Raw genomic sequence first — 24622 nt, 5'->3', positions numbered from 1 at the left:
CCTCAACACAGGGGCCCCTCAGGGGTGCATACTATACCTCCTGTACTCCTTGTTCACCCACGACTGCATGGCCACGCACGACAACACCATACTAACGTTTTCAGACGAGACAACGGTGGTAGGTCTGAACACGGACGACGATGAAACAGCCTAAAAGGGAGGTCACGCCCCCATTTACATGGACCTGGCTGTACTGGAGCGGGTCAAGATCTCCAAGTCCCTCATGTGTCCACATCACTAAGGATCTATCATAGGTCCACACACACCAACACAGTCGTGAAGAGGGCACGACAATGCCTCTTCCCCCTCAGGAGGCTGAAATGATTTGGCATGGGTCCTCAGACCCTCAAAAGGTTCTACAGCTGCACCATTGAGAGCATCTTGACTGGCTGCATCACCGCTTGGTATGGCAACTGCTTGGCATCCGACCACAAGGCGGTACAGAGGGTATTGAGTACGGCCCAGTACATCACTGGGGCTGAGCTCCCTGACATCCAGGACCTCTATACCAGGCGGTGTCAGAGGAAGGCCCTAAAAATTGTCAAAGACTCCAGCCACCCAAGTCATAGACTGTTCTCTCTGCTATCGCACGGGAAGCGGAACCGATGCACGAAGTCTGGAACCAACAGGACCCTGAACAACTTCTACCCCCAAGCCATGACTGCTAAATAGTTAGTTAAATAGTTAACCAAGACATAAGACTGTTAAATAGTTAGCTAAATAGTTAACTAATAGATACCAGGACTATCTGCATTGACCTTTTCTGACTCCTCACATACGCTGCTGCTACTGTCTGTACATTTTATTCCTAGTTATATGTACCTCAATTACCTCGTACCCCTGCACATTGACTCAGTACTGGTACCCCGTATATAAAGCCATGTTATTATTGACTCAGTACTGGTACCCCGTGTATAAAGCCATGTTATTATTGACTCAGTACTGGTACCCCGTGTATAAAGCCATGTTATTATTGACTCAGTACTGGTACCCCGTGTATAAAGCCATGTTATTATTGACTCAGTACTGGTACCCCGTGTATAAAGCCATGCTATTATTGACTCAGCACTGGTACCCCGTGTATAAAGCCATGTTATTATTGACTCAGTACTGGTACCCCGTATATAAAGCCATGTTATTATTGACTCAGTACTGGTACCCCGTGTATAAAGCCATGTTATTATTGACTCAGTACTGGTACCCCGTGTATAAAGCCATGTTATTATTGACTCAGTACTGGTACCCCGTGTATAAAGCCATGTTATTATTGACTCAGTACTGGTACCCCGTGTATAAAGCCATGTTATTATTGACTCAGTACTGGTACCCCCCGTGTATAAAGCCATGTTATTATTGACTCAGTACTGGTACCCCGTGTATAAAGCCATGTTATTATTGACTCAGTACTGGTACCCCGTGTATAAAGCCATGTTATTATTGACTCAGTACTGGTACCCCGTGTATAAAGCCATGTTATTATTGACTCAGTACTGGTACCCCGTGTATAAAGCCATGTTATTATTGACTCAGTACTGGTACCCCGTGTATAAAGCCATGTTATTATTGACTCAGTACTGGTACCCCGTGTATAAAGCCATGTTATTATTGACTCAGTACTGGTACCCCGTGTATAAAGCCATGTTATTATTGACTCAGTACTGGTACCCCGTGTATAAAGCCATGTTATTATTGACTCAGTACTGGTACCCCGTGTATAAAGCCATGTTATTATTGACTCAGTACTGGTACCCCGTGTATAAAGCCATGTTATTATTGACTCAGTACTGGTACCCCGTGTATAAAGCCAACTGTTATTATTGACTCAGTACTGGTACCCCGTGTATAAAGCCATGTTATTATTGACTCAGTACTGGTACCCCGTGTATAAAGCCATGTTATTATTGACTCAGTACTGGTACCCCGTATATAAAGCCATGTTATTATTGACTCAGTACTGGTACCCCGTGTATAAAGCCATGTTATCGTTACTCATTGTATAGTTATTATTACGTGTTTTACTTTTCGTTTATTTCTCTATTTTCTCTCTGTATTGTTGGGAAGGGCCTGTAAGTCCGCATTTCACTGTAAATCCACACCTGTTGTTAACGAAGCATGTAACAAATAACATTTGATTTGTAACCATAACAATACAGACAGGGACAATACACAGACAAACATGTCACTTCATATAATACATTAAACAACTTGGAAGTCAACCGTTGAACCCCTATAGGCCTAATCTAGAACGTAAACAGTTGAACCCCTATAGGCCTAATCTAGAACGTAAACAGTTGAACCCCTATAGGCCTAATCTAGAACGTAAACAGTTGAACCCCTATAGGCCTAATCTAGAACGTAAACAGTTGAACCCCTATAGGCCTAATCTAGAAATCCACACCTGTTGAAACAATAACAAATAACATTTGATTTGAACCCCCTAATACAGACAGGGACCCCTATAGGCTAAACATGTCACTTCAATACATTGAACCCCTATAGGCCTAATCTAGAACGTAAACAGTTGAACCCCTATAGGCCTAATCTAGAACGTAAACAGTTGAACCCCTATAGGCCTAATCTAGAACGTAAACAGTTGAACCCCTATAGGCCTAATCTAGAACGTAAACAGTTGAACCCCTATAGGCCTAATCTAGAACGTAAACAGTTGAACCCCTATAGGCCTAATCTAGAACGTAAACAGTTGAACCCCTATAGGCCTAATCTAGAACGTAAACAGTTGAACCCCTATAGGCCTAATCTAGAACGTAAACAGTTGAACCCCTATAGGCCTAATCTAGAAAGCAAACAGTTAACCCCCTATAAACCTAATCTAGAAAGCAACAAGAGGGTAAAATCAATGGATACTCTGCTTATGAATGTGCATTGTAATGTTTATCAATGTATAATTTATGAAGGTACCCTTCAAGTAAAGGGTTATCCTTCCATTGAGGTCTTGTAACATGAGAAATCAGGAGGTCTAACATTAGCTACTGGGCTAGGACGTGGTAGGCCCACCTTCTATTGACGACTCGTAACTAAGAAATTCAGGCTCACCTCTGGGTCTCTGGGGTCCTGTCGACACAGGAGGTCCAGGACTGGCTGGACGTCAGCCACCTCATGGGGGAAGAGCTGCATGAAGATCTTATACCCTCTCACCTGGCCGAAACAAAAACACCTGAGTTAGAGGAGTCTGCCTTGTCCCAACTGCTCAGGCTGAGAAAGCGGAGCTAGCACCACACTTCTAACTGTAGCCAGAGGCCATAGGGTAAGACACCACAGAATCAACACACACATCGGAACGCTGGGCTTCACAAACTGAAATCTTACTATCTGTGTGATGGTGTATATGAATCCATCTGTCTGTAGTTACCTTGGAGATTAATCTGTCTGTCTGTAGTTACCTTGGAGATGTAGATGAATCCATCTGTCTGTAGTTACCTTGGAGATTAATCCATCTGTCTGTAGTTACCTTGGAGATTAATCCATCTGTCTGTAGTTACCTTGGAGATGATGTAGATGAATCCGTCTGTCTGTAGTTACCTTGGAGATGATGTAGATGAATCCGTCTGCCTGTAGTTACCTTGGAGATGATGTAGATGAATCCATCTGCCTGTAGTTACCTTGGAGATGATGTAGATGAATCCATCTGCCTGTAGTTACCTTGGAGATGATGTAGAGGAATCCATCTGCCTGTAGTTACCTTGGAGATGATGTAGAGGAATTTGAAGCCCAGGTGTACCAGTAGAGGAGGAGACTGTTCACTCCTGATGAGCTCCAACAGCAGGTTCAACATCCACTCTGTGGTCACAGGAAAGAAACACTGTCATCATCATGCTATCCTAACAAGCCCATGTTTCACTAAAGAATAGCATGTGATGTGCTGTGTGTGTAGTGTTGTTACCCAGATGTGGATCCAGAAGATGGGGCTGCTCCTGATAACGGTCCATTATCACTGTAGAACAAAAAAGAACTGGTCAACATAAAGTTGTTGACTTTTCTTTCACTGCTTATGATTGTGGTATGTCTAAGTTATGAATGTATTAAAACTGATGTCTGTAGATGGTACACGCATTTAGGCCTAAAGCCCACAGACTGTTCCATGCAAGACTGGATCAATTTGGCCACAACAACAACAGACTAAACACGTAGAGTATGAATCTCACCGAGGAACCTCTCTATGGCTGACTCCAGTGTCACGATGCTCTCGTGAACCACTGGTAGGCTGGAGATCAGGGCTCGAATCTCAGTGCTCTCGGTAAAACCTCCCAAGACACTGGCTTTAGCGATCACCTCGGGCTCCCCGCCGCCGCCTCCATCCTCCCCGGAATCCATGTCGGTCTGGGCCATTATAGATGCCTAGATTACCGGTACATTTCATGCACTTGGTTATATGCATGTCTAATGTCCACTGCTTAAACACACCTCTACATAGTAGCTAGTAAGTGTAGCTAGCTTGCCTTGAAGTGTTGATAGCTAGAAGAGAAAGGTGTGACTTCTAGCATGGGTGTGTCAATGATTTGCGTTCTATTCATGCCGATACTAGCCAATGATGCTAGCTAACTAGCTAGTGCTGTTGGTTGGCAAGTTGCAACAGAAATCAAACAGCATTTGAGTGATCAGTGAACACACACAGCTCATACATTTGGTTATCGTGGGCATATGAATGCATACCTGTAGTTGTGAAAATTCTGTCCGGAAAATGTATTATTATAACTTCAGATAATGATGATCACGCAGTGGCCGAGGTCTGTTATCTGTTGTGAAGTTTGCACGTTGCTACACCCTACAGTACGTGAAGCGATTGGGGACAAAAAAAGCGTTTCGTTAATGAGGGACGCGCCACGCCAAAGAGGTTCACGCGTCAGACTTATTCAGAGGTGGAATTATTATCTCACCTCATGTATATTATGAAAATAGAAATAAAAATACACTGAGTCTACAAAACATTAACAACACCTGCTCTTTCCATAACACAGGTGAATCCAGGTGAAAGCTATGATCCCTTATTGATGTCACCTGTTAAATCCACTTCAATCAGTGTTGATAAAGGGGAGGAGGCAGGTTAAAAATGAAGGGGAGGAGACGGGTTAAAGATGAAGGTGAGGAGACCTGGTTAAAGATGAAGGGGAGGAGACGGGTTAAAGATGAAGGGGAGGAGACAGGTTAAAGATGAAGATGAGGAGACCTGGTTAAAGATGAAGGGGAGGAGACGGGTTAAAGATGAAGATGAGGAGACCTGGTTAAAGATGAAGGGGAGGAGACGGGTTAAAGATGAAGGGGAGGAGGCAGGTTAAAGATGAAGGGGAGGAGGCAGGTTAAAGATGAAGGGGAGGAGACGGGTTAAAGATGAAGATGAGGAGACCTGGTTAAAGATGAAGGGGAGGAGACGGGTTAAAGATGAAGGGGAGGAGGCAGGTTAAAGATGAAGGGGAGGAGACCTGGTTAAAGATGAAGGGGAGGAGGCAGGTTAAAGATGAAGATGAGGAGACCTGGTTAAAGATGAAGGGGAGGAGACGGGTTAAAGATGAAGGGGAGGAGGCAGGTTAAAGATGAAGGGGAGGAGGCAGGTTAAAGATGAAGGGGAGGAGGCCTGGTTAAAGATGAAGGGGAGGAGGCAGGTTAAAGAAAGATGAAGGGGGTTAAAGATGAGACCTGGTTAAAGATGAAGGGGAGGAGGCAGGTTAAAGATGAAGGGGAGGAGACCTGGTTAAAAATGAAGGGGAGGAGACCTGGTTAAAGATGAAGGGGAGGAGGCAGGTTAAAGATGAAGGGGAGGAGACCTGGTTAAAGATGAAGGGGAGGAGGCAGGTTAAAGATGAAGGGGAGGAGACCTGGTTAAAGATGAAGGGGAGGAGGCAGGTTAAAGATGAAGATGAGGAGACCTGGTTAAAGAAGGATTTTTAAGCCTTTGAGACAATTGAGACATGGATTGTGTATGTGTTCCATTCAGAGGGCGAGACAAATTTAAGTGCCTTTGAACGGGGTGTGGTAGTAGGTATCAGGTGCACCAGTTTGTGTCAAGAACTGCAACGCTGCTGGGTTTTCCAAGAATGTATCAAAAATGGTCCACCACCCAAAGGACAACCAACTTGACACAACTGTGGGAAGCATTGGAGTCAACATCAGTCAGCATCCCTGTGGAACACATTTGACACCTTGTAGAGTCCGTGGCCTGACGAATTGAGGCTGTCCTTGGGGCAAAAGGGGGTGCAACTCAATATTAGGAAGGTGTTCTTAATGTTTTGTAAACTCAGTGTATAGTGCCCTTTATTAGGTTATTGTCCTTATTGAGGTATTCAAACCATAGTGTATATTGGTCACGAAACAGGAAGTACAGTACTTTATTTAGCATTGCATTCTTAGTATTAACACAGCTTTTAACAAAGCTAACTGTTACCACTCAAACAGATCACAACCTTGCTTGCTGTTATGTTTATCTAAGCAAATGGATGTGCGATACTCTATGTTTAGTCTTACAATAGAGCATTAAAATCACTTCTGCTTTCAAACAACTGTGGAATGTTAGCTCAAAAAAGTTGATTTCTCAAGCATTTCAAGATGAAGAGGATTATGGAATGGGTTTCATGGAATCTCTCTTCTATACCATAGGATCATAGTTTTCTTCTTTCTTGCTTTTCGAAATAACTCATATTTTCACCCAAAAATGATTTGTTCCCTTCTGGATGGAAGACTAGGCTGTAATGTAAGACTTTGTGAGGTCATTCAAGCTGGTCAGTGTCATTGGTGTGTCTATGTTTTACAGAGCATTATGGGTAGTGTAGTTGTACATCATGCTACTGGTACATATATGATCGATCAGTGGTCAGTATTTGACCAGATCCTTCATGATCCTCAGCGAGGACCCTCTGTATCCTCCACCAAAGTGATTCCAGTGGTTCAGATAGTGGAACAGTTGATACAGCTGATTCCTCTTCTCAAACCCCGGGGCCTTGGGGATCTTGTTGTGGTACCCAGAGTAGAAGGAGTCGCTGAACCCTCCGAACATCCCGGCGATGCCCAGCTCGTACTCAGCGTGGCCATAGAAGGAGGCGGGGTCGAAAATGACAGGGCCGTCGGGACACTCTGCTACGTTTCCCCCCCACAGGTCCCCGTGAAGCAGGGAGGGGAACACCTCGATGTCTGTAAATAGCTGAGGGATTTTCAGCTAAGGAGAGGAGATATCAGACAGAAGATCAATCACCCATGAAGTCCTCTCAGATCTCAAAAAGTACATAAGGCATAGGAGTAAGGGCTTGGTTTGGAATTGGAGATAGTATAGAACCTTATGGAGCTGGTGCTGTAGTCTGTGTTATTGTTACATGTAGCTTGTACTATAGTTACCTGTAGTTACCTAGTTATATTGTTACCTGTAGTTACCTAGTTATATTGTTACCTGTAGCTGGGACCATAGTTCCCTGTAGTTACCCAGTTATATAGTTACCTGTAGCTGGGACCATAGTTCCCTGTAGTTACCCAGTTATATAGTTACCTGTAGCTGGGACCATAGTTACCTGTAGTTATCTAGTTATATTGTTACCTGTAGTTACCTAGTTATATTGTTACCTGTAGCTGGGACCATAGTTACCTGTAGTTATCTAGTTATATTGTTACCTGTAGTTACCTAGTTATATTGTTACCTGTAGCTGGGACCATAGTTACCTGTAGTTACATAGTTATATTGTTACCTGTAGCTGGGACCATAGTTACCTGTAGTTATCTAGTTACATAGTTACCTGTAGCTGGGACCATAGTTACCTAGTTACATAGTTACCTGTAGCTGGGACCATAGTTCCCTGTAGTTATCTAGTTACATAGTTACCTGTAGCTGGGACCATAGTTACCTGTAGTTACCTAGTTACATAGTTACCTGTAGCTGGGACCATAGTTCCCTGTAGTTATCTAGTTACATAGTTACCTGTAGCTGGGACCATAGTTCCCTAGTTACATAGTTACCTGTAGCTGGGACCATAGTTACCTAGTTACATAGTTACCTGTAGCTGGGACCATAGTTCCCTGGCCTCTCTGTCTCCATAAGACTTCTCTAGCATGTTGAGTTGGTGCTGTAGTCTGTGTTACCTGTAGTTACCTAGTTACATAGTTACCTGTAGCTGGGACCATAGTTACCTACTTACATAGTTACCTGTAGCTGGGACCATAGTTCCCTGGCCTCTCTGTCTCCATAAGACTTCTCTACCATGTTGAGTTGGTGCTGTAGTCTGTGTTACCTGTAGTTACCCAGTTACATAGTTACCTGTAGCTGGGACTATAGTTCCCTGTAGTTACCTAGTTACATAGTTACCTGTAGCTGGGACCATAGTTCCCTGTAGTTACCTAGTTATATAGTTACCTGTAGCTGGGACCATAGTTCCCTGTAGTTACCTAGCTACATAGTTACCTTTAGCTAGGACCATAGTTCCCTGTAGTTACCTAGTTACATAGTTACCTGTAGCTGGGACCATAGTTCCCTGTAGTTATCTAGTTACATAGTTACCTGTAGCTGGGGCCATAGTTCCCTGTAGTTACCTAGTTACATAGTTACCTGTAGCTGGGGCCATAGTTCCCTGTAGTTACCTAGTTACATAGTTACCTGTAGCTGGGACCATAGTTCCCTGGCCTCTCTGTCTCCATAAGACTTCTCCACCATGTTGAGTTGGTGCTGTAGTCTGTGCTGAGAGTAGAATGTTACCCAGTCACTCTGCCACTCATTCTCCTGATGAGAGACAAAGAGAGGTTAGAAAGTGGAACTCTGATAAAAGTCTTTAAAAAAGGCAGGTTTTCTCACCCAGTTGGTCTTTAAATCCCATGTTGAAGGTACAGAGACATTGATGGTTTAATCAGACTTGGAGCTGTATATAGAGTGTGGAACTATCTTTATTTAGATGTATAGCATACAGTTTAAATCCCACGTTACCACATATTCCAGTCTCGTATTCACTGGTGGGAAAGGTGGAAATCTAGTTGTGTCTCCCAATATCAGACGATCTGTTGCATAGTAGCTCACCTGAGGGAGGTATCCACAGCAAGTGGGAACCTGGAACCCAAACTGGTCAATGACAGGAACATCAGGTCCTTTTCCTGTTTACATTTAAATGACAGGAACATCAGGTCCTTTTCCTGTTTACATTTAAATGACAGGAACATCAGGTCCTTTTCCTGTTTACATTTAAATGACAGGAACATCAGGTCCTTTTCCTGTTTACATTTAAATGACAGGAACATCAGGTCCTTTTCCTGTTTACATTTAAATGACAGGAACATCAGGTCCTTTTCCTGTTTACATTTAAATGACAGGAACATCAGGTCCTTTTCCTGTTTACATTTAAATGACAGGAACATCAGGTCCTTTTCCTGTTTACATTTAAATGACAGGAACATCAGGTCCTTTTCCTGTTTACATTTAAATGACAGGAACATCAGGTCCTTTTCCTGTTTACATTTAAATGACAGGAACATCAGGTCCTTTTCCTGTTTACATTTAAATGACAGGAACATCAGGTCCTTTTCCTGTTTACATTTAAATGACAGGAACATCCGCTCCTTTTTCCATATCCATTTAATAGAGTGGTGAGTGAAGGCATGCAGTAGTCTGATGTTGTATATGTGAGAAAGTTACACTTCTAAACTGTTTTAAACTGTATGAATTGTTTTACCCCAAAATCAATCAATCAATCAATCAATCAATGAAGGAATGAAGGAATGAATGAATGGACTAGGTGAGTTACCAACTGTCTGCTGTTCCTTGTTCTGTCTGTCCCTGCGTCTCTGGTTGTGTAGGTGCAGGTCAGCCAGACGCTCTCCCAGCTGCTTAGAGTGCCTGGGGGAATCAATCGGACAAACATTAACACACTCAATCATCACAATAAAGTCTGACATAACAATAATACTTTACTAATACATACAGAAGAAGAACAACAGGAAGAAGATAAAGGAAGAAGAAGATTAAGAAAGAAGAAGAAGAAGAACAGGAAGAAGAAGAACAGGAAGAAGAAGAAGAACAGGAAGAAGAAGATTAAGAAAGAAGAAGAACAGGAAGAAGAAGAACAGGAAGAAGAAGAAGAACAGGAAGAAGAAGATTAAGAAAGAAGAAGAAGAAGAAGAAGAAGAACAGGAAGAAGAAGAACAGGAAGAAGAAGAAGAACAGGAAGAAGAAGATTAAGAAAGAAGAAGAAGAAGGAGAACAGGAAGAAGAAGAACAGGAAGAAGAAGAACAGGAAGAAGATTAAGAAAGAAGAAGAAGAGAAGAAGAAGAAGAAGAACAGGAAGAAGAAGAAGAACAGAAGAAGAAGAAAGAAGAGAAGAAGAAGAACAGGAAGAAGAAGAAGAAAAGGAAGAAGAAGATTAAGAAAGAAGAAGAAGAAGAAGAACAGGAAGAAGAAGATTAAGAAAGAAGAAGAAGAAGAAGAAGAAGAAGAACAGGAAGAAGAAGAAGAACAGGAAGAAGATTAAGAAAGAAGAAGAAGAAGAAGAAGAAGAACAGAAGAAGAAGAAGAAGAAGAAGAAGAAGAAGAAGAAGAAGAAGAAGAAGAAGAACAGAAAGAAGAAGAAGAAAGAAGAAGAAGAAGAAGAACAGAAAGAAGAAGAAGAACAGGAAGAAGAAGATTAAGAAAGAAGAAGAAGAAGAAGAAGAACAGGAAGAGGAAGAAGAAGAAGATAAAGGAAGAAGAAGATTAAGAAAGAAGAAGAAGAACAGGAAGAAGAAGAACAGGAAGAAGATTAAGAAAGAAGAAGAAGAAGAACAGGAAGAAGAAGAACAGGAAGAAGAAGGAAAGGAAGAAGATGAAGAAGAAGAAGCAGAAGAAGAAGAAGGAAAGAAAGGTCAAAGACGTGTATTAAACAGTGTATGAGGAGACCCTCTTACCTGCTGAGACCCCTCATGTCAACATGTTCCATGACGAACACAGCCCCTCCTGTATCCAGCTCTATCACCTTGACAGGCTTGGGGACCTTCACTGTGTCTGTCATGACGATGGCTTCCAAGCTAGCCAACTCCCCATCAAACATACGCTTCGCCTGGGGGACGAGGATAAGACATGTGATGATCATCATGACATTGACCAAGGAATTACACCATACCTTTGTGATGAAATGTATTGTACAGACAAAGTGATGACACCAGTGGAGGCTGCTGGGGGCAGGATGGCTCATAATAATGGCTGAAATGGAGTTTAATGACTGGAATGGAGTGAATGGGATGGTATCAAACGCATGGTGTATACATTTGATGCCATTCCATTAACTCCATTCCGGCCATTATTATGAGCCGTCCTCCCTTCAGCAGCCTCCACGGGACTACACCTACCATGGAAGTAGTCTAGCAGCCTCCACGGGACTACACCTACCATGGAAGTAGTCTAGCAGCCTCCACGGGACTATACCTGCCATGGAAGTAGTCTAGCAGCCTTCAGAGAATGCAGTTCATTACTTTTCAGAGGTCAGGATTAGGACTGCCCATCACATAAAACCCTCCAGCTCTGTGCACAACAACAGCGCTCTGATTTCGACCATCACATGACTGGATGGCTCTATTGTGAATCCTAATCCTTTGCTCTCAGAGTGCTGACTACTGTAATTCATTTGATAGCGTGTAGCCAAATAGCCTGCAACAAAATATGGTTTGATATTTCTAACAAATGATCCTTATTAGGCTACTATTTTACAGTGCTAATCTATTTTGAGTGACTTCATATGTCAATGTAAAGGCATGCAGAATGGAATTAAATGAAGTAAATGAAGAACCTGACTCTTGTGGTTGATCTTGACAAACACTCTCCCGTGGTCAGTGTCAAAGCTCTGTCCCTGGCTGATACAACCTCCTCCAGAATGGCCAGTTGACTTCAGCATGGATGTTCCCAGCTCCTTCTTTAGCTGAGCTTCCATGGCTGTTCGCCAAGATGCTCTCCAAACGCTTGAAGAAGAACCTATTGTTCTTGTTTGACTCCCAAACTTCTTTAGGGTTGACTCCCACTCCTGTAGCTGTTTATGTTTTGACAACTGGGTGGAAGAAGGCGTGGCTTGTTTTCGAAGGAACGGAAGTGATTCAATGTTTTGGTTCCGGGTCCGTCGGTGATGAAATAACTAATGAGAAATTGGATTTGCAAAGATTTGCTTCTTATTTGTGCAAACATAGCAACTAAAGTTGATCATATGAGCGTCGCCATGGTGTCACAGTAAGCTGGAGAGGCTTGCTTGCTAGCTAACTAGTCTCGACAAGTTTGCTACGGATCAAGTCTTTGTTGGTTTATACGAAATGTGTTTGCTGCTCGGTGCAACCGGTGTTGGAAAAACTCTTCTCATGAAACGTTTACAGAATATCCTTTCAAATGAACCAGCATTGAGATTGATTTAGCAAGCAAACAAGATAATAAGCTAACGTTTGCTAGCTAGCAATTATGACCATGGATGCGTCTCAATAATCAGTGGCTTCCTTTCCTCGTATCCTCGTCTTCCTCTCCTTCATCTGATGACAGTTTTCCAATACACATCCACCTTATTCTTCTTCTCACCTATCCTGTGTTTTAATATCAGTGCAAATGAAGAAGGAGAGGAGACTTGAGAAGAAGCAGCCCATGTCTCACTTCAATATGTATCTTCAGTGTACATTTCCATGCTACAGTGTCTATTTAATCACCCTTAACAGACTATTCACAGCTCAGTGTGAGAGATGGCACAACTGATTTAGGGGAACCCCCTGTTACTCTACCTACGGTGAGTCCATTCGGTATTCACCGCAGTGATTGTTGTGTCAGTCACCATTTGAGGGTGTCTTAAACAGAAAGGGTACTATTATGTCTCCCTCTGTTACAGGTGGGCACCAACCTGACAGACCTGACTCTGAAGAGGAAGAGGGTGACTGTGAGAGAGCTGGGAGGCTGTATGAGTCCTATCTGGCCCAGTTACTATACGGACTGCTCCTCTGTCATCGTGAGTCCAGAACCACATCCATACATACAGTGTATAAGTCTCCCTGAGTAGCGCAGCTGTCTAAGGCACTACAGTCCCTGGTGCGAATCCAGGATGTATCGCATCCGGCTGTGATTGGGAGTCCCATAAGGCGGCGCGCAATTGCCCCAGCATCGTCTGGGTTTGGCAGTGGTCGGCCGTCATTGTAAATAAGAATTTGTTCTTAACTGACTTGCCTAGTTAAATAAATGTTAAATAAAAAAGTGGAGTTAATATATCTACTCTGAAGAAGAAGAGGGTGACTGTGAGCGAGCTGTGGTGGGTCAATACATCTCTCTTATTGTCCATAGACATTTTATGAATTAAACCTTTATACATTCAGGTTTGACCAATTGAGATCAAATGTCTTTAGCAAGAGAGCCCTAGTCCAAGATGGCAGCAGCATGAGAACCACGTCATGACTTCTATACAGGAAGACGTTCCTCTCAATTTGGAAATAATTCCTTGTAAATGTTTAGAATAACCTCAATAATACTTTGTACACAAATTCCATCGATGGTTTAAGTTTAATGCAAAAATAGTCAATATTTCTATATGATTAATAAGCAAAGCTCCTCTGATCAGAAATAGGGATCAACTAGAGGTATGAACAGGCTAATATCACTGCAGTGCACGGTAGACCATCAGCCCCCTAAACTGGGAGATCAACCAGGGGTATGAACAGGCTAATATCACTGCAGTGCACGGTAGACCATCAGCCCCCTAAACTGGGAGATCAACCAGGGGTATGAACAGGCTAATATCACTGCAGTACACGGTAGACCATCAGCCCCTGCAGTGCACGGTAGACTAAACTGGGAGATCAACCAGAGGTATGAACAGGCTAATATCACTGCAGTGCACGGTAGACCATCAGCCCACTAAACTGGGAGATCAACCAGAGGTATGAACAGGCTAATATCACTGCAGTGCACGGTAGACCATCAGCTCACTAAACTGGGAGATCAACCAGAGGTATGAACAGGCTAATATCACTGCAGTGCACGGTAGACCATCAGCCCACTAAACTGGGAGATCAACTAGAGGTATGAACAGGCTAATATCACTGTAGTACACGGTAGACCATCAGCCCACTAAACTGGGAGATCAACCAGAGGTATGAACAGGCTAATATCACTGCAGTGCACGGTAGACCATCAGCCCACTGAACTGGGAAATCATCTGTGCATTCTGCATCATTTCAGGCTTGTCGACTGCAGGCATGAAATGATTTACATCAAATTATTGTGTTTGTTCTCTATATAGTTCATGGTGGACTCTGCTAACACCACCCAGATCTCGTCGTCCTGTATCCAGCTCCTGTCTGTCCTCTCTGCTGAACCTCTCCACACAGCCTCTGTCCTGGTTATCTTCAACAAGAGGTCCTGCCTGTAGTAACACACTACCATACACTGCACATTCTCTGGCCAAGATCACAGTGGATTTTTGAGACAAAACATTCAGATAGAAACGTAATGAATAGATGTGACACAATCCCTTATTCTCTTACATGACAGACAATCAGGTTCTGTTCAGCAATTTACAGTTCTATCTGAATGTTTTTGCAACATTGCACCTTACTGGACAGACTCCTGGCTACGAACCAGACGTACAGTCAGGTCCATTAATATTTGGACATTGAACAAGTTGTCATTTTGGCTCTGTACGCCACTACAATGGATTTGAAAGGAAACAATCTATATGAGCTGAACGTGCAGACTTTCATCTTTTTAATTTGTTGCCAGGTCGCAGTTGTAAGTGAGAACTTGTTCTCAACTTGCCTATCTGGTTAAATAAAGGTAAAATAAGACATTTGAGGGTATTTACCTCCAAATCTGGTAAACGGTGTAGGAATTATACCACTTTTTATATGTGGTCCCCCCAATTTTAGGGGCTCAAAAGTAATTGGACAAACGTAACAATCATCAATTAAATTGTGAGTTTTAATACTTGGTGGCAACTCCTTTGCCGTCAATGACTGCCTGAAGTCTGGACCCCATAGACATCACCAGATGCTGGGTTTCATCCCTGGTGATGCTCTGCCAGGGCTTTACTGCAGCGGTCTTCAGTTCCTGCTCGTTCTTGGGGTGTTTTGCCTTCAGCAAGTGAAATACATGTTCAATTAGATTCAGGTCAGGTGATCGACTTGGCCATTGCAGAACATTCCACTTCTTTGCCTTAAAAAAAAAGTATTGGGTTGCTTTCGCAGTATGCTTCGGGTCATTGTCCATCTGCACTGTCAAGCACCGTCCAATGAGTTCTAAAGCATTTGGCTGAATCTGGGCAGATAATAACATTAGTCCTAAACCATTCAGAATTAATCCTGCTGCTTTTGTCAGCAGTCACATCATCAATAATTACAAGGGAACCATTAGCAGCCATACATGTCCACACCATAACACCACCTCCACCATGCTTCACAGATGAGGTGGTATGCTTCGGCTCATGAACAGTTCCTTCCCTTCTCCATACTCTTCTCTTCCCATCATTCTGGTACAAGTTGATCTTTGTCTCATCTGTCCGATGGATGTTGTTTCAGAACTGTCCAGGCTTTTTTTAGATGTTGTTTGGCCAACTCTAATCTGGTCTTCCTGTTTTTGAGGCTTACCAATGGTTTACATCTTGTGATAAACCGTCTGTATTTACTAAGGTGAAGTCTTCTCTTGAATGTTGACTCTGACACAGATACACCTGCCTCCTGGAGGGTGTTCTTCATCTGGTCAACTGTTGTGAAGGGTTTTTCTTCACCAGGGAAGGAATTCTTCTGTCGTCCACCACAGTTGTTTTGTGTGGTCTTCTGGGCCTTCTGGTGTTCCGGAGCTCAGCAGTGTGTTCTTTCTCTTTAAGAATGTACCAAATAGTTGCTTTGTTCACACCTAATGTTCTAATCTCTCTGATGGGTTTGTTTATAGATTATTCAGCCTTGCTTCACTGGCAGTGACAGCTCTCTGGACTTCATATTGAGGGTTAACAGCAACAGATTGCAAATGCCACACTTGAAATCAACTCTAGACCTTTTTATCTGCTTACTGGTAAATAAACGAATGAGGGAATAACACACACCTGGCCATGGAACAGCTGAGCAGCCAATTGTCCAACTACTGTTTGGTAAAGACCCTCAAATTAAAGCTGAACGTCTGCACTTTCAGCGCATATTCATAATCTAATTTCAACTCCAAAATGCTGGGGTAGACAGCTACAATAATAATAACTTGGTCAATGTCCAAATATTTATGTACCTGACTGTCCAATTCCTCCCAATATACTCCCACATTAAATGCCCCCCCCATAAATGAAACAGTGCCTCTCCCTCGCTTTGCAAATGTCTAACCCTTTCTCCTCCCACCCTTCCTCCAGGGACCTCCCTTGTACCATGAGTCTCGTAGAGATGATGTCACTGTTCAGGATGGATGACATCATCGCCTCTGCCACCCAGCCAATCACGACCGTGGAACTGAGCGCTCGTTCCGGCCAGGGACTCCAGGAGGTGTTGGGCTGGCTGGACTCCACCCTAACTGACTGACAAGAGTGATGTCATAGAAGCATCTTCCTTCCAGGAAACAGTTCCTCATTACTGGTGCTTTCAAGACAACTGGGAACTCTGGAAAAATACGAGGTCAAATCATGACGTCAGTGATTTTCAGGTCAGAAAGTCGGTGCTGTAGGAGGCCCGAGTTCCCGAGTTGGAACTTCAAGTTGGATGACCGTTAAAAAAATAACAGTTATCTTGAACGCACTGAAGTCAGAGATTTCTGAGTTCCCAGTTGCTTTGAACGCAGCACGAGTGACGTCATTGTCACGGAACTTGGAATGATGTCACCGCCAACTGGAAAGTGAGGGTGCTGTATCTCACGCCGTCACACATGAATCCTGTTGGCAAGAAGATGTCCTCATCCTCATGATCTCAGCACACCAAGAATGATGCTGTCATTCACATGGCATCACGTCTTATCGAGGAGGCCTGATATGAATGGCATCACGTCTTATCGAGGAGGCCTGATATGAATGGCATCACGTCTTATCGAGGAGGCCTGATATGAATGCTTTTATGGCTGGAATATCATGCCTGTATTTATTGTCAGCATTCTGTATAGAGTATCTGTATAGATACTGTATAGATATGGTATAGAGTATCTGTATAGATATGGTATAGAGTATCTGTATAGAGTATCTGTATAGATACTGTATAGAGTATCTGTATAGAGTATCTGTATAGAGATTCTCTATAGATAGGGTATAGAGTATCTGTATAGAGTATCTGTATAGATACTGTATAGAGTATCTGTATAGATACTGTATAGAGTATCTGTATAGATATGGTATAGAGTATCTGTATAGATACTGTATAGAGTATCTGTACAGAGTATCTGTATAGATACTATATAGAGTATCTGTATAGAGACTGTATAGAGTATCTGTATAGAGACTGTATAGAGTATCTGTATAGATACTGTATAGAGTATCTGTACAGAGTATCCGTATAGAGTATCTGTATAGATACTGTATAGAGTATCTGTATAGATCTACCAGCAGTTGTTTTTGAAGGCTGAGGGAGAACACTGTTATACAATTTGGTTAAAGTATTTCCAAACAGGGAAATGCATAATCATGTGTGGAGTAGTGTCTTCGATGTAGCCTAACTATACTGGAGTAGTGTCCTCGATGTAGCCTAACTATGCTGGAGTAGTGTCTTCGATGTAGCCTAACTATACTGGAGTAGTGTCCTCGATGTAGCCTAACTATGCTGTAGTAGTGTCCTCGATGTAGCCTAACTATACTGGAGTAGTGTCCTCGATGTAGCCTAACTATGCTGTAGTAGAAATACAGTAACTGTCATACAGGTGTGTGGAAATACAGTAACTGTCATACAGGTGTGTGGAAATACAGTAACTGTCATATAGGTGTGTGGAAATACAGTAACTGTCATATAGGTGTGTGGAAATACAGTAACTGTCATACAGGTGTGTGGAAATACAGTAACTGTCATAGGTGTGTGGAAATACAGTAACTGTCATACAGGTGTGTGGAAATACAGTAACTGTCATATAGGTGTGTGGAAATACAGTAACTGTCATATAGGTGTGTGGAAATACAGTAACTGTCATACAGGTGTGTGGAAATACAGTAACTGTCATATAGGTGTGTGGAAATACAGTAACTGTCATACAGGTGTGTGAAAATACAGTAACTGTCATATAGGTGTGTGGAAATACAGTAACTGTCATATAGGTGTGTGGAAATACAGTAAGTAACTGTCATAAATACAGTAACTGTCATACAGGGAAATACAGTAACTGTCATACAGGTGTGTGGAAATACAGTAACTGTCATATAGGTGTGTGGAAATACAGTAACTGTCATATAGGTGTGTGAAAATACAGTAACTGTCATATAGGTGTGTGGAAATACAGTAACTGTCATATAGGTGTGTGGAAATACAGTAACTGTCATACAGGTGTGTGGAAATACAGTAACTGTCATACAGGTGTGTGGAAATACAGTAACTGTCATACAGGTGTGTGGAAATACAGTAACTGTCATACAGGTGTGTGGAAATACAGTAACTGTCATATAGGTGTGTGGAAATACAGTAACTGTCATACAGGTGTGTGGAAATACAGTAACTGTCATACAGGTGTTTGGCCTCCGGGGGGCAGACAGACATTGTGTAGAAAAGTCAACTCTTTGAAGAATGTGCTTCTCTAAGCATTCAATATGTAGAAACATTATAAAGTGTTTGATATTACAATCTAGCTAGGCATATATTATATATATATATATATATATATATTACACACAGTCATGTATTAACAGATGTAAAAAGGTTGAATGGTATCAAAAGCAACAAGTCAAGAAATATACTATTGATCAACATGATCATGAAATAAAAGCTGTAAATTATGAATGAATGCAGATGCCAGGTGTTGTTATTAGTTCATTATACCCTTATATTTGAGACGATGACAATCAGTGTTTCACAAGTAATGATCACAGCAATGAGAGGGAAAATAATCGTGATATCAATTCATACATTCTAATATGCGTTGCTTTCTAGGGGTCGAATGCTAGCTTCCTAACTTCCATTGAATTCAATTGAATTTCCACATCTCCCATTGACATCAATGCAAAACTCAACTTGAAGTGCGAGCGTTAGGATTTGCCCCCTGCAGTGGTTCCGGTCTCTATCCCTCAAAAGGGCCTCCAGTTCACTACAATACAATAGAACTACCTTAGAATCTCTCTCGCCATCACCGCAGCTCCATTCCAACAGCAAACCATCCTTTTACACGAGAACTCAGTCAGACGGAGCCTTACTAGGCCCAATGTAACAAAAACAGGAAGCTTAAAACTCAAGTGTTCATTATGTGGATGGGGGTTGGCGGGCGTCTCATCATCGGCGTGGAATGTTCTATGCACGTTCTCAGGAATCAAGAGTCGTAGTCGGCGCTAGGAATCATTCTGAACATTTGCAGATAGGAATAGATTGAATAGAGCCGACACACTTCCCTTATTCTATCTGGTTGAGAATCATATCTGTTCTATATGATACATTTCTATCTGAGTTGCAGTCTGTGCTGGGAAACGTTCTGAATGGATAGAAATAGATTAAATAGAGCCGACACGCTTCCCCTATTCTATCTGGCAGACAATTATATCTGTTCTACATGATACATTTCTATCTGAGCATTCTGTAACGTTACATCCTCCTGAACAGACTTGTCCGAGTTATCCCCTGGGGCATCATGGGAGAGATAATAGGAGAGAAAGAGCCAACCAATGAAAGCAGTCCAGAGAGCGGATCGACAAATCAGCATAGAGCAGTGCGGCAGGAACAGTGGGCGTCCTGTCCCAGTGCATTGTGGTCCGTCGGTCGGAGAGATAAGCAGGCATATCTGGTGTACAATCAGTTCAGTGCTGGATCAGGAGCAACAGTGCGGAGCCAATCAAACTAAAGTATGCAGCAGAGTGGGCGGGGCATGTGACTAGGTAAGAAGCAGTTGGAAAAGCAGTTAACTAACCTGGTCCCAGATCTGTTTCTGCTGTATAGCCATTGACCCATTGGAGTTGGCAGGACAGCACAAACAGATCTGAGACCAGGTTAGTGCAGACACACTCACTCTGTAAAGTATTGCTAATTACTTTAAAATGGAAACATCTTCACCTACTGTGCTTTCTATAGCGGAGGATGAGCTTGGGCATCGGCGTGTATGTACAGTATCTGTCATGGCTTAGGTTACTATAGACCTAAACACGTTCTGGGAATATTCTCTTTCTTTCTACCACTCGTTCCTCCTCCATCACTCCCTTCAGCAGAGAGGAGTAACAGGACAGGTTGTGGTAGAGCAGATCGTAGCAGAGGCCTCCATCACTCTCTTCAGCAGAGAGGAGTAACAGGACAGGTTGTGGTAGAGCAGATCGTAGCAGAGGCAGTAATCTAAGCGTTACAGTACTATAGCCCATAGAAAAACAACAACATAATAACAACTTAAGGGGATTATCAGTTCTGTCTGAATTCCAGTTGTTGAGTCTTGAGGTTAGATTGACAGAAAATAACCTAATAAGAGTCATTTCTATTTCCTCTGTTCCATCCACCAGAGTTAGAGGACAGACAGACCAACATGAATTGCCGGCCGTGCGATAGCTGGGTGGGCATCCTGTCACATCTGACTACAAAACATAGACCGTCATTTTCTAGAAATTTCTCGACGATTCCACATGTTGAATCGTCACCGCTCGTGGACACCCAACAGGACACCGCTCGTGGACAGCCAACAGGACACCGCTCGTGGACACCCAACAGGACACCGCTCGTGGACACCCAGCAGGTGTTCTACTGCGCATGGCAGAAGTTGGTGTTGGTCTATCTTCCATCTTAGCGGTTTCAGTTCAGCTGGACAGACATCACAGGAAGGGATTCTGACTGTGCTGCTCTCCCAGAGACGAGATGGAGGAAAGAGGTAACAGGGGCTGTGGCAGCCCAGGTATGTCCAGGGCTCCATGGGTGGGCTGGGTGAGGGAGGAGGGCAGGCTGGCCGGCTGGTGGCTGGCGGGCAGGGGCAGAGAAGCACTGTAGGGCAGGGAGGGAGGACCGGAGGGGGGGACGGGGGACGTGGAGCTGGGACGCATCTGATTCAGAGTGAGACGAGGCTGTTCACTCTGGAACGGGTTGAGGGGAGATGGAGTACTCAGACCTGGAGGGGGAAGGAGATAGGGGAGGAGAGAGAGCAGGGGGAAGGAGATATGGGGGAGGAGATAGGGTAGGAGAGAGAGCAGGGGGAAGGAGATAGGGGAGGAGAGAGAGCAGGGGGAAGGAGAGAGAGAGGAAGAGGGGGGGACAGAGAGAAAGTCAGTAGAAGCACTTTTAACCATTACACGTTAAATGTTTAAATACTTAACCTGCGCTTAATCATTAAGTTTGTCCAGTAAGCTGCGATAGGATCAATGGAATAGTCCCAAAAGTGTCAACTTCAACCTGCAATTGCCCCAGGTATGAGTAAGTGACTGAGTAGCACTTTACTTGTAAATTGGATGGGGTACATGGTTTTTTGTAGAGCAGGGATATGATTGACTGTGTTCACCTGAGAGGAAGGGGTTCTTGGTCTGTAAATGAGTGACTGTTTCAGTGTTCACCTGAGAGGAAGGGGTTCTTGGTCTGTAAATGAGGGACTGTTTCAGTGTTCACCTGAGAGGAAGGGGTTCTTGGTCTGTGTGAGTGAGTGACTGTTTCAGTGTTCACCTGAGAGGAAGGGGTTATTGGTCTGTGTGAGTGAGTGACTGTTTCAGTGTTCACCTGAGAGGAACGGGTTCTTGGTCTGTGTGAGTGACTGTTTCAGTGTTCACCTGAGAGGAAGGGGTTCTTGGTCTGTGTGAGTGAGTGACTGTTTCAGTGTTCACCTGAGAGGAAGGGGTTCTTGGTCTGTGTGAGTGAGTGACTGTTTCAGTGTTCACCTGAGAGGAAGGGGTTCTTGGTCTTGGCTGGGGGGTTGGCTGGTATCAGGCTGTCCAGATTGACCAGGGAGGCCCCTGTGGGCCCCAGGAAGGATTCAGGGGTCCGGCATGTCCGAGGGCTGGGGACCCCCAGACTGTCCCCTATACGAGACAGATCAAACAGCTCCGGGCTGCCCTCACCCTCACCTCGACTGTTCAGGCTGAAATGACCTCCGTCCATCGCCTCGTCAAACAAGTCACCATCTAATGGAGTACATAAATATATGTTTAAATCTTCAAATACGTTTAGAAATATACAGAAAAGTGTTCAGACCCTTTGACCTTTTACACATTTTGTTAAATTACAGCCTTCATTTTTAGAAATGTAACAAAATGTGTAAAAATATATTTTTATATAAAAACAACTATACCTTATTTACATAAGTATTCTGACCCTTTACTATGAGACTTGAAATTGAGCTCAGGTGCATCCTGTTTCCATTGATCATCCTTTGAGATTTTTCTACAATTTGATTGGAGTCCACCTGTGGTAAATTCAATTGATTGGACATGATTTGGAAAGGCACACACCTGTCTATTTAACGTCACACAGTTGACAGTGCATGTCAGAGCAAGAACCAAGCCATGAGGTCGCAAGAATTGTCCGTAGAGCTCAGAGACAGAAATGTGTCGAGCACAGATCTGGGGAAGGGAACCAAACTCTGCAGCATTGAAGGTCCGCAAGAAAACAGTGGCCTCCATTATTCTTAAATGGAAGAAGTTTGGAAGCACCAAGACTCTTCCTAGAGATGGCCGCCCGGCCAAACTGAGCCACCAGGGGAGAAGGACCTTGGTCAGGGTGGTGACCAAGAACCCGATGGTCACTCTGACAGACCTCCAGAGTTCCCCTGTGGAGATGGGAGAACCTTCCAGAAGGACAACCATCTCTGCAGCACTCCAAAAATCAGGCCTTTATGTTCGAGTGGCCAGACGGAAGCCACTCCTCAGTGAAAGGCACATGACAGCCCGCTTGGAGTTTCCCCAAAGACACCTAAAGACTCTCAGACAATGAGAAATAAGATTATCTGGTCTGATGAAACCAAGATTAAATTCTTTGCCCTGAATGCCAAGCGTCACGAGGAAACCTGGCACCATCTCTACGGTGAACCATGGCAGCATCAAGCTGTGGGGATGTTTTTCAGAGGCAGGGACTGGGAGACTAGTCAGGATCGAGGCAAAGATGAACGGAGAAAAATACAGAGAGACACTTGATGAAAACCTGCTCCAGAGCACCTAGGACCTCAGACTGGGGTGAAGGCTCACCTTCCAACAGGACAATGAACCTAACCACACAGCCAAGACAACGCAGGAGTGGATTTGGGACATGTCTCTGAATGTCCTTGAGTGGCCCAGCCAGAGCCTGGACTTGAACTCAATCGAACATCTCTGGAGAGGCCTGAAAATAGCTGTGCAGCGATGCTCCCCAAATACAGGTGTGCCAAGCTTGTAGTATCATACCTAAGAAGAATCAAGGCTGTAATCGCTGCCAAAGGCGCTTCAACAAAGTACTGAGTGAAGGATCTGAATACTTACAGTACCAGTCAAAAGTTTGGACACGCCTACTCATTCAAGGGTTTTTCTTTATTTTTACTATTTTCTGTGAAGCATGGAGGAGGAGGTGTGATGGTTTGGGGTGCTTTGCTGGTGACACTGTCTGTTATTTATTTAGAATTCAAGGCACACAACCAGCATGGCAGCGATACCACAGCATTCTGCAGCGATACGCCATCCCATCGGGTTTGCGCTTAGTGGGACTGTCGTTTGTTTTTCAACAGGACAATGATGCAATACACACCTCCAGGCTGTGTAAGGGCTATTTGACCAATAAGGAGAGTGATGGAGGGCTGCATCAGATGACCTGGCCTCCACAATCCTCCAAACTCAGCCCAATTGAGATGGTTTGGGGTGAGTTGGACCACAGAGTGAAGGAAAAGCAGCATATGTGTTCAGCATATGTGGGAACTCCTTCAAGACTGTTGGAAAAGCATTCCTTGTGAAGCTGGTTGAGAGAATGCCAAGAGTGTGCAAAGCTGTCATCAAGGCAAATGGTGCCTACTTTGATTTCTTTAACACTTTTTTTGGTTACTACACTGAAATTTTCATCCTGTCCCTGACTGAGTCTGTAATACCAACATGTTTCAAGCAGACCACCATTGTCCCTGTGCCCAAGAACACCAAGGTAACCTGCCTAAATTAATACCGACCCTTAGCACTCACGTCTGTAGCCAAGAAGTGCTTTGAAAGGCTGGTCATGACTCACAACACCATTATCCCAGAAACCCTAGATCCACTCCAATTTGCATACCGCCCCAACAGATCCACGGATGATGCAATCGCTACTGCACTCCACACTGCCCTTTCCCACCTGGACAAAAGGAACACCTATGTGAGAATGCTGTTCATTGACTACAGCTCAGCGTTCAACACCATAGTGCCCTCAAAGCTCATCACTAAGCTAAGGACCCTGGGACTAAACACCTCCCTCTGCAACTGGATCCTGGAGTTCCTGGCGGGCTGCCCCCAGGTGGTAAGGGTAGGTAACATCTGCCACACTGATCCTCAACACAGTGGCCCATCAGGGGCTCAGTCCCCTCATGTACTCCCTGTTCAACCATGACTGCATGGCCAGGCATGACTCCAACACCATCATTAAGTTTGCCGACAACACAACAGTGGTAGGCCTGATCACCGACAA

At 43.7% G+C, this 24622-nt stretch overlaps 4 protein-coding genes across 7 annotated transcripts in view; 1 reads left to right on the top strand and 3 right to left on the bottom strand.

The window, feature by feature from the left end:
* Positions 1–4922, bottom strand: part of tbcd (tubulin folding cofactor D) — a 113550-nt gene extending 108628 nt beyond the window's left edge. Inside the window, exons 1-5 of the mRNA XM_042317600.1 lie at positions 4672–4922; positions 4164–4356; positions 3902–3952; positions 3701–3798; positions 3055–3156 (exon numbers count right to left, since the gene is read on the bottom strand). Of these exons, the coding sequence (XP_042173534.1) occupies positions 3055–3156; positions 3701–3798; positions 3902–3952; positions 4164–4347 (435 nt within the window). The 5' untranslated portion in view covers positions 4348–4356; positions 4672–4922. The remainder of the gene's footprint in view (positions 1–3054; positions 3157–3700; positions 3799–3901; positions 3953–4163; positions 4357–4671) is intronic.
* Positions 4923–6309: 1387 nt separating this feature from the next.
* LOC112240563 (fructosamine 3 kinase related protein) lies at positions 6310–12011 on the bottom strand. 3 transcript variants are annotated; one of them, XM_042317593.1, is made up of 6 exons: positions 11737–12011; positions 10859–11010; positions 9723–9814; positions 9002–9075; positions 8588–8710; positions 6310–7165 (listed from the first exon to the last, which is right to left on the bottom strand). In XM_042317593.1, exons 1-6 carry the CDS (start codon positions 11875–11877, stop codon positions 6824–6826), a joined length of 924 nt encoding a protein of 307 aa, XP_042173527.1. In that variant the 5' UTR covers positions 11878–12011; the 3' UTR covers positions 6310–6823. The 3 variants fall into 3 exon arrangements, with proteins under 3 accessions (XP_042173527.1, XP_042173528.1, XP_042173529.1); XM_042317594.1 differs by having other exon boundaries at positions 11742–11869; XM_042317595.1 differs by lacking the exon at positions 11737–12011 and adding an exon at positions 11376–11679.
* Positions 12012–12040: 29 nt separating this feature from the next.
* Positions 12041–17881, top strand: arl16 (ADP-ribosylation factor-like 16). Its single transcript, XM_024408836.2, has 5 exons — positions 12041–12308; positions 12647–12705; positions 12805–12921; positions 14206–14321; positions 16297–17881. The coding sequence occupies exons 1-5, from the start codon at positions 12248–12250 to the stop codon at positions 16460–16462; spliced, it is 519 nt and encodes a 172-aa protein (XP_024264604.1). The 5' UTR covers positions 12041–12247; the 3' UTR covers positions 16463–17881.
* Positions 17882–18856: 975 nt separating this feature from the next.
* The window catches only part of epn3a (epsin 3a), a 65262-nt gene continuing 59496 nt past the window's right edge, over positions 18857–24622 (bottom strand). For both annotated transcript variants that reach the window (XM_042317591.1, XM_042317592.1), the window contains 2 exons: positions 21889–22131; positions 18857–21131 (listed from right to left, as the gene is read on the bottom strand). In XM_042317591.1, coding sequence (XP_042173525.1) covers positions 20842–21131; positions 21889–22131 — 533 coding nt within the window. In that variant the 3' untranslated portion in view covers positions 18857–20841. The remainder of the gene's footprint in view (positions 21132–21888; positions 22132–24622) is intronic.

Source organism: Oncorhynchus tshawytscha, unplaced genomic scaffold (genome assembly GCF_018296145.1).
Source record: "Oncorhynchus tshawytscha isolate Ot180627B unplaced genomic scaffold, Otsh_v2.0 Un_contig_956_pilon_pilon, whole genome shotgun sequence".
NCBI classification, from domain to species: domain Eukaryota; kingdom Metazoa; phylum Chordata; class Actinopteri; order Salmoniformes; family Salmonidae; genus Oncorhynchus; species Oncorhynchus tshawytscha.
The sequence above is the reverse complement of the archived record's forward strand: the minus strand, read 5'-3'. Positions and strand labels throughout refer to the sequence as shown.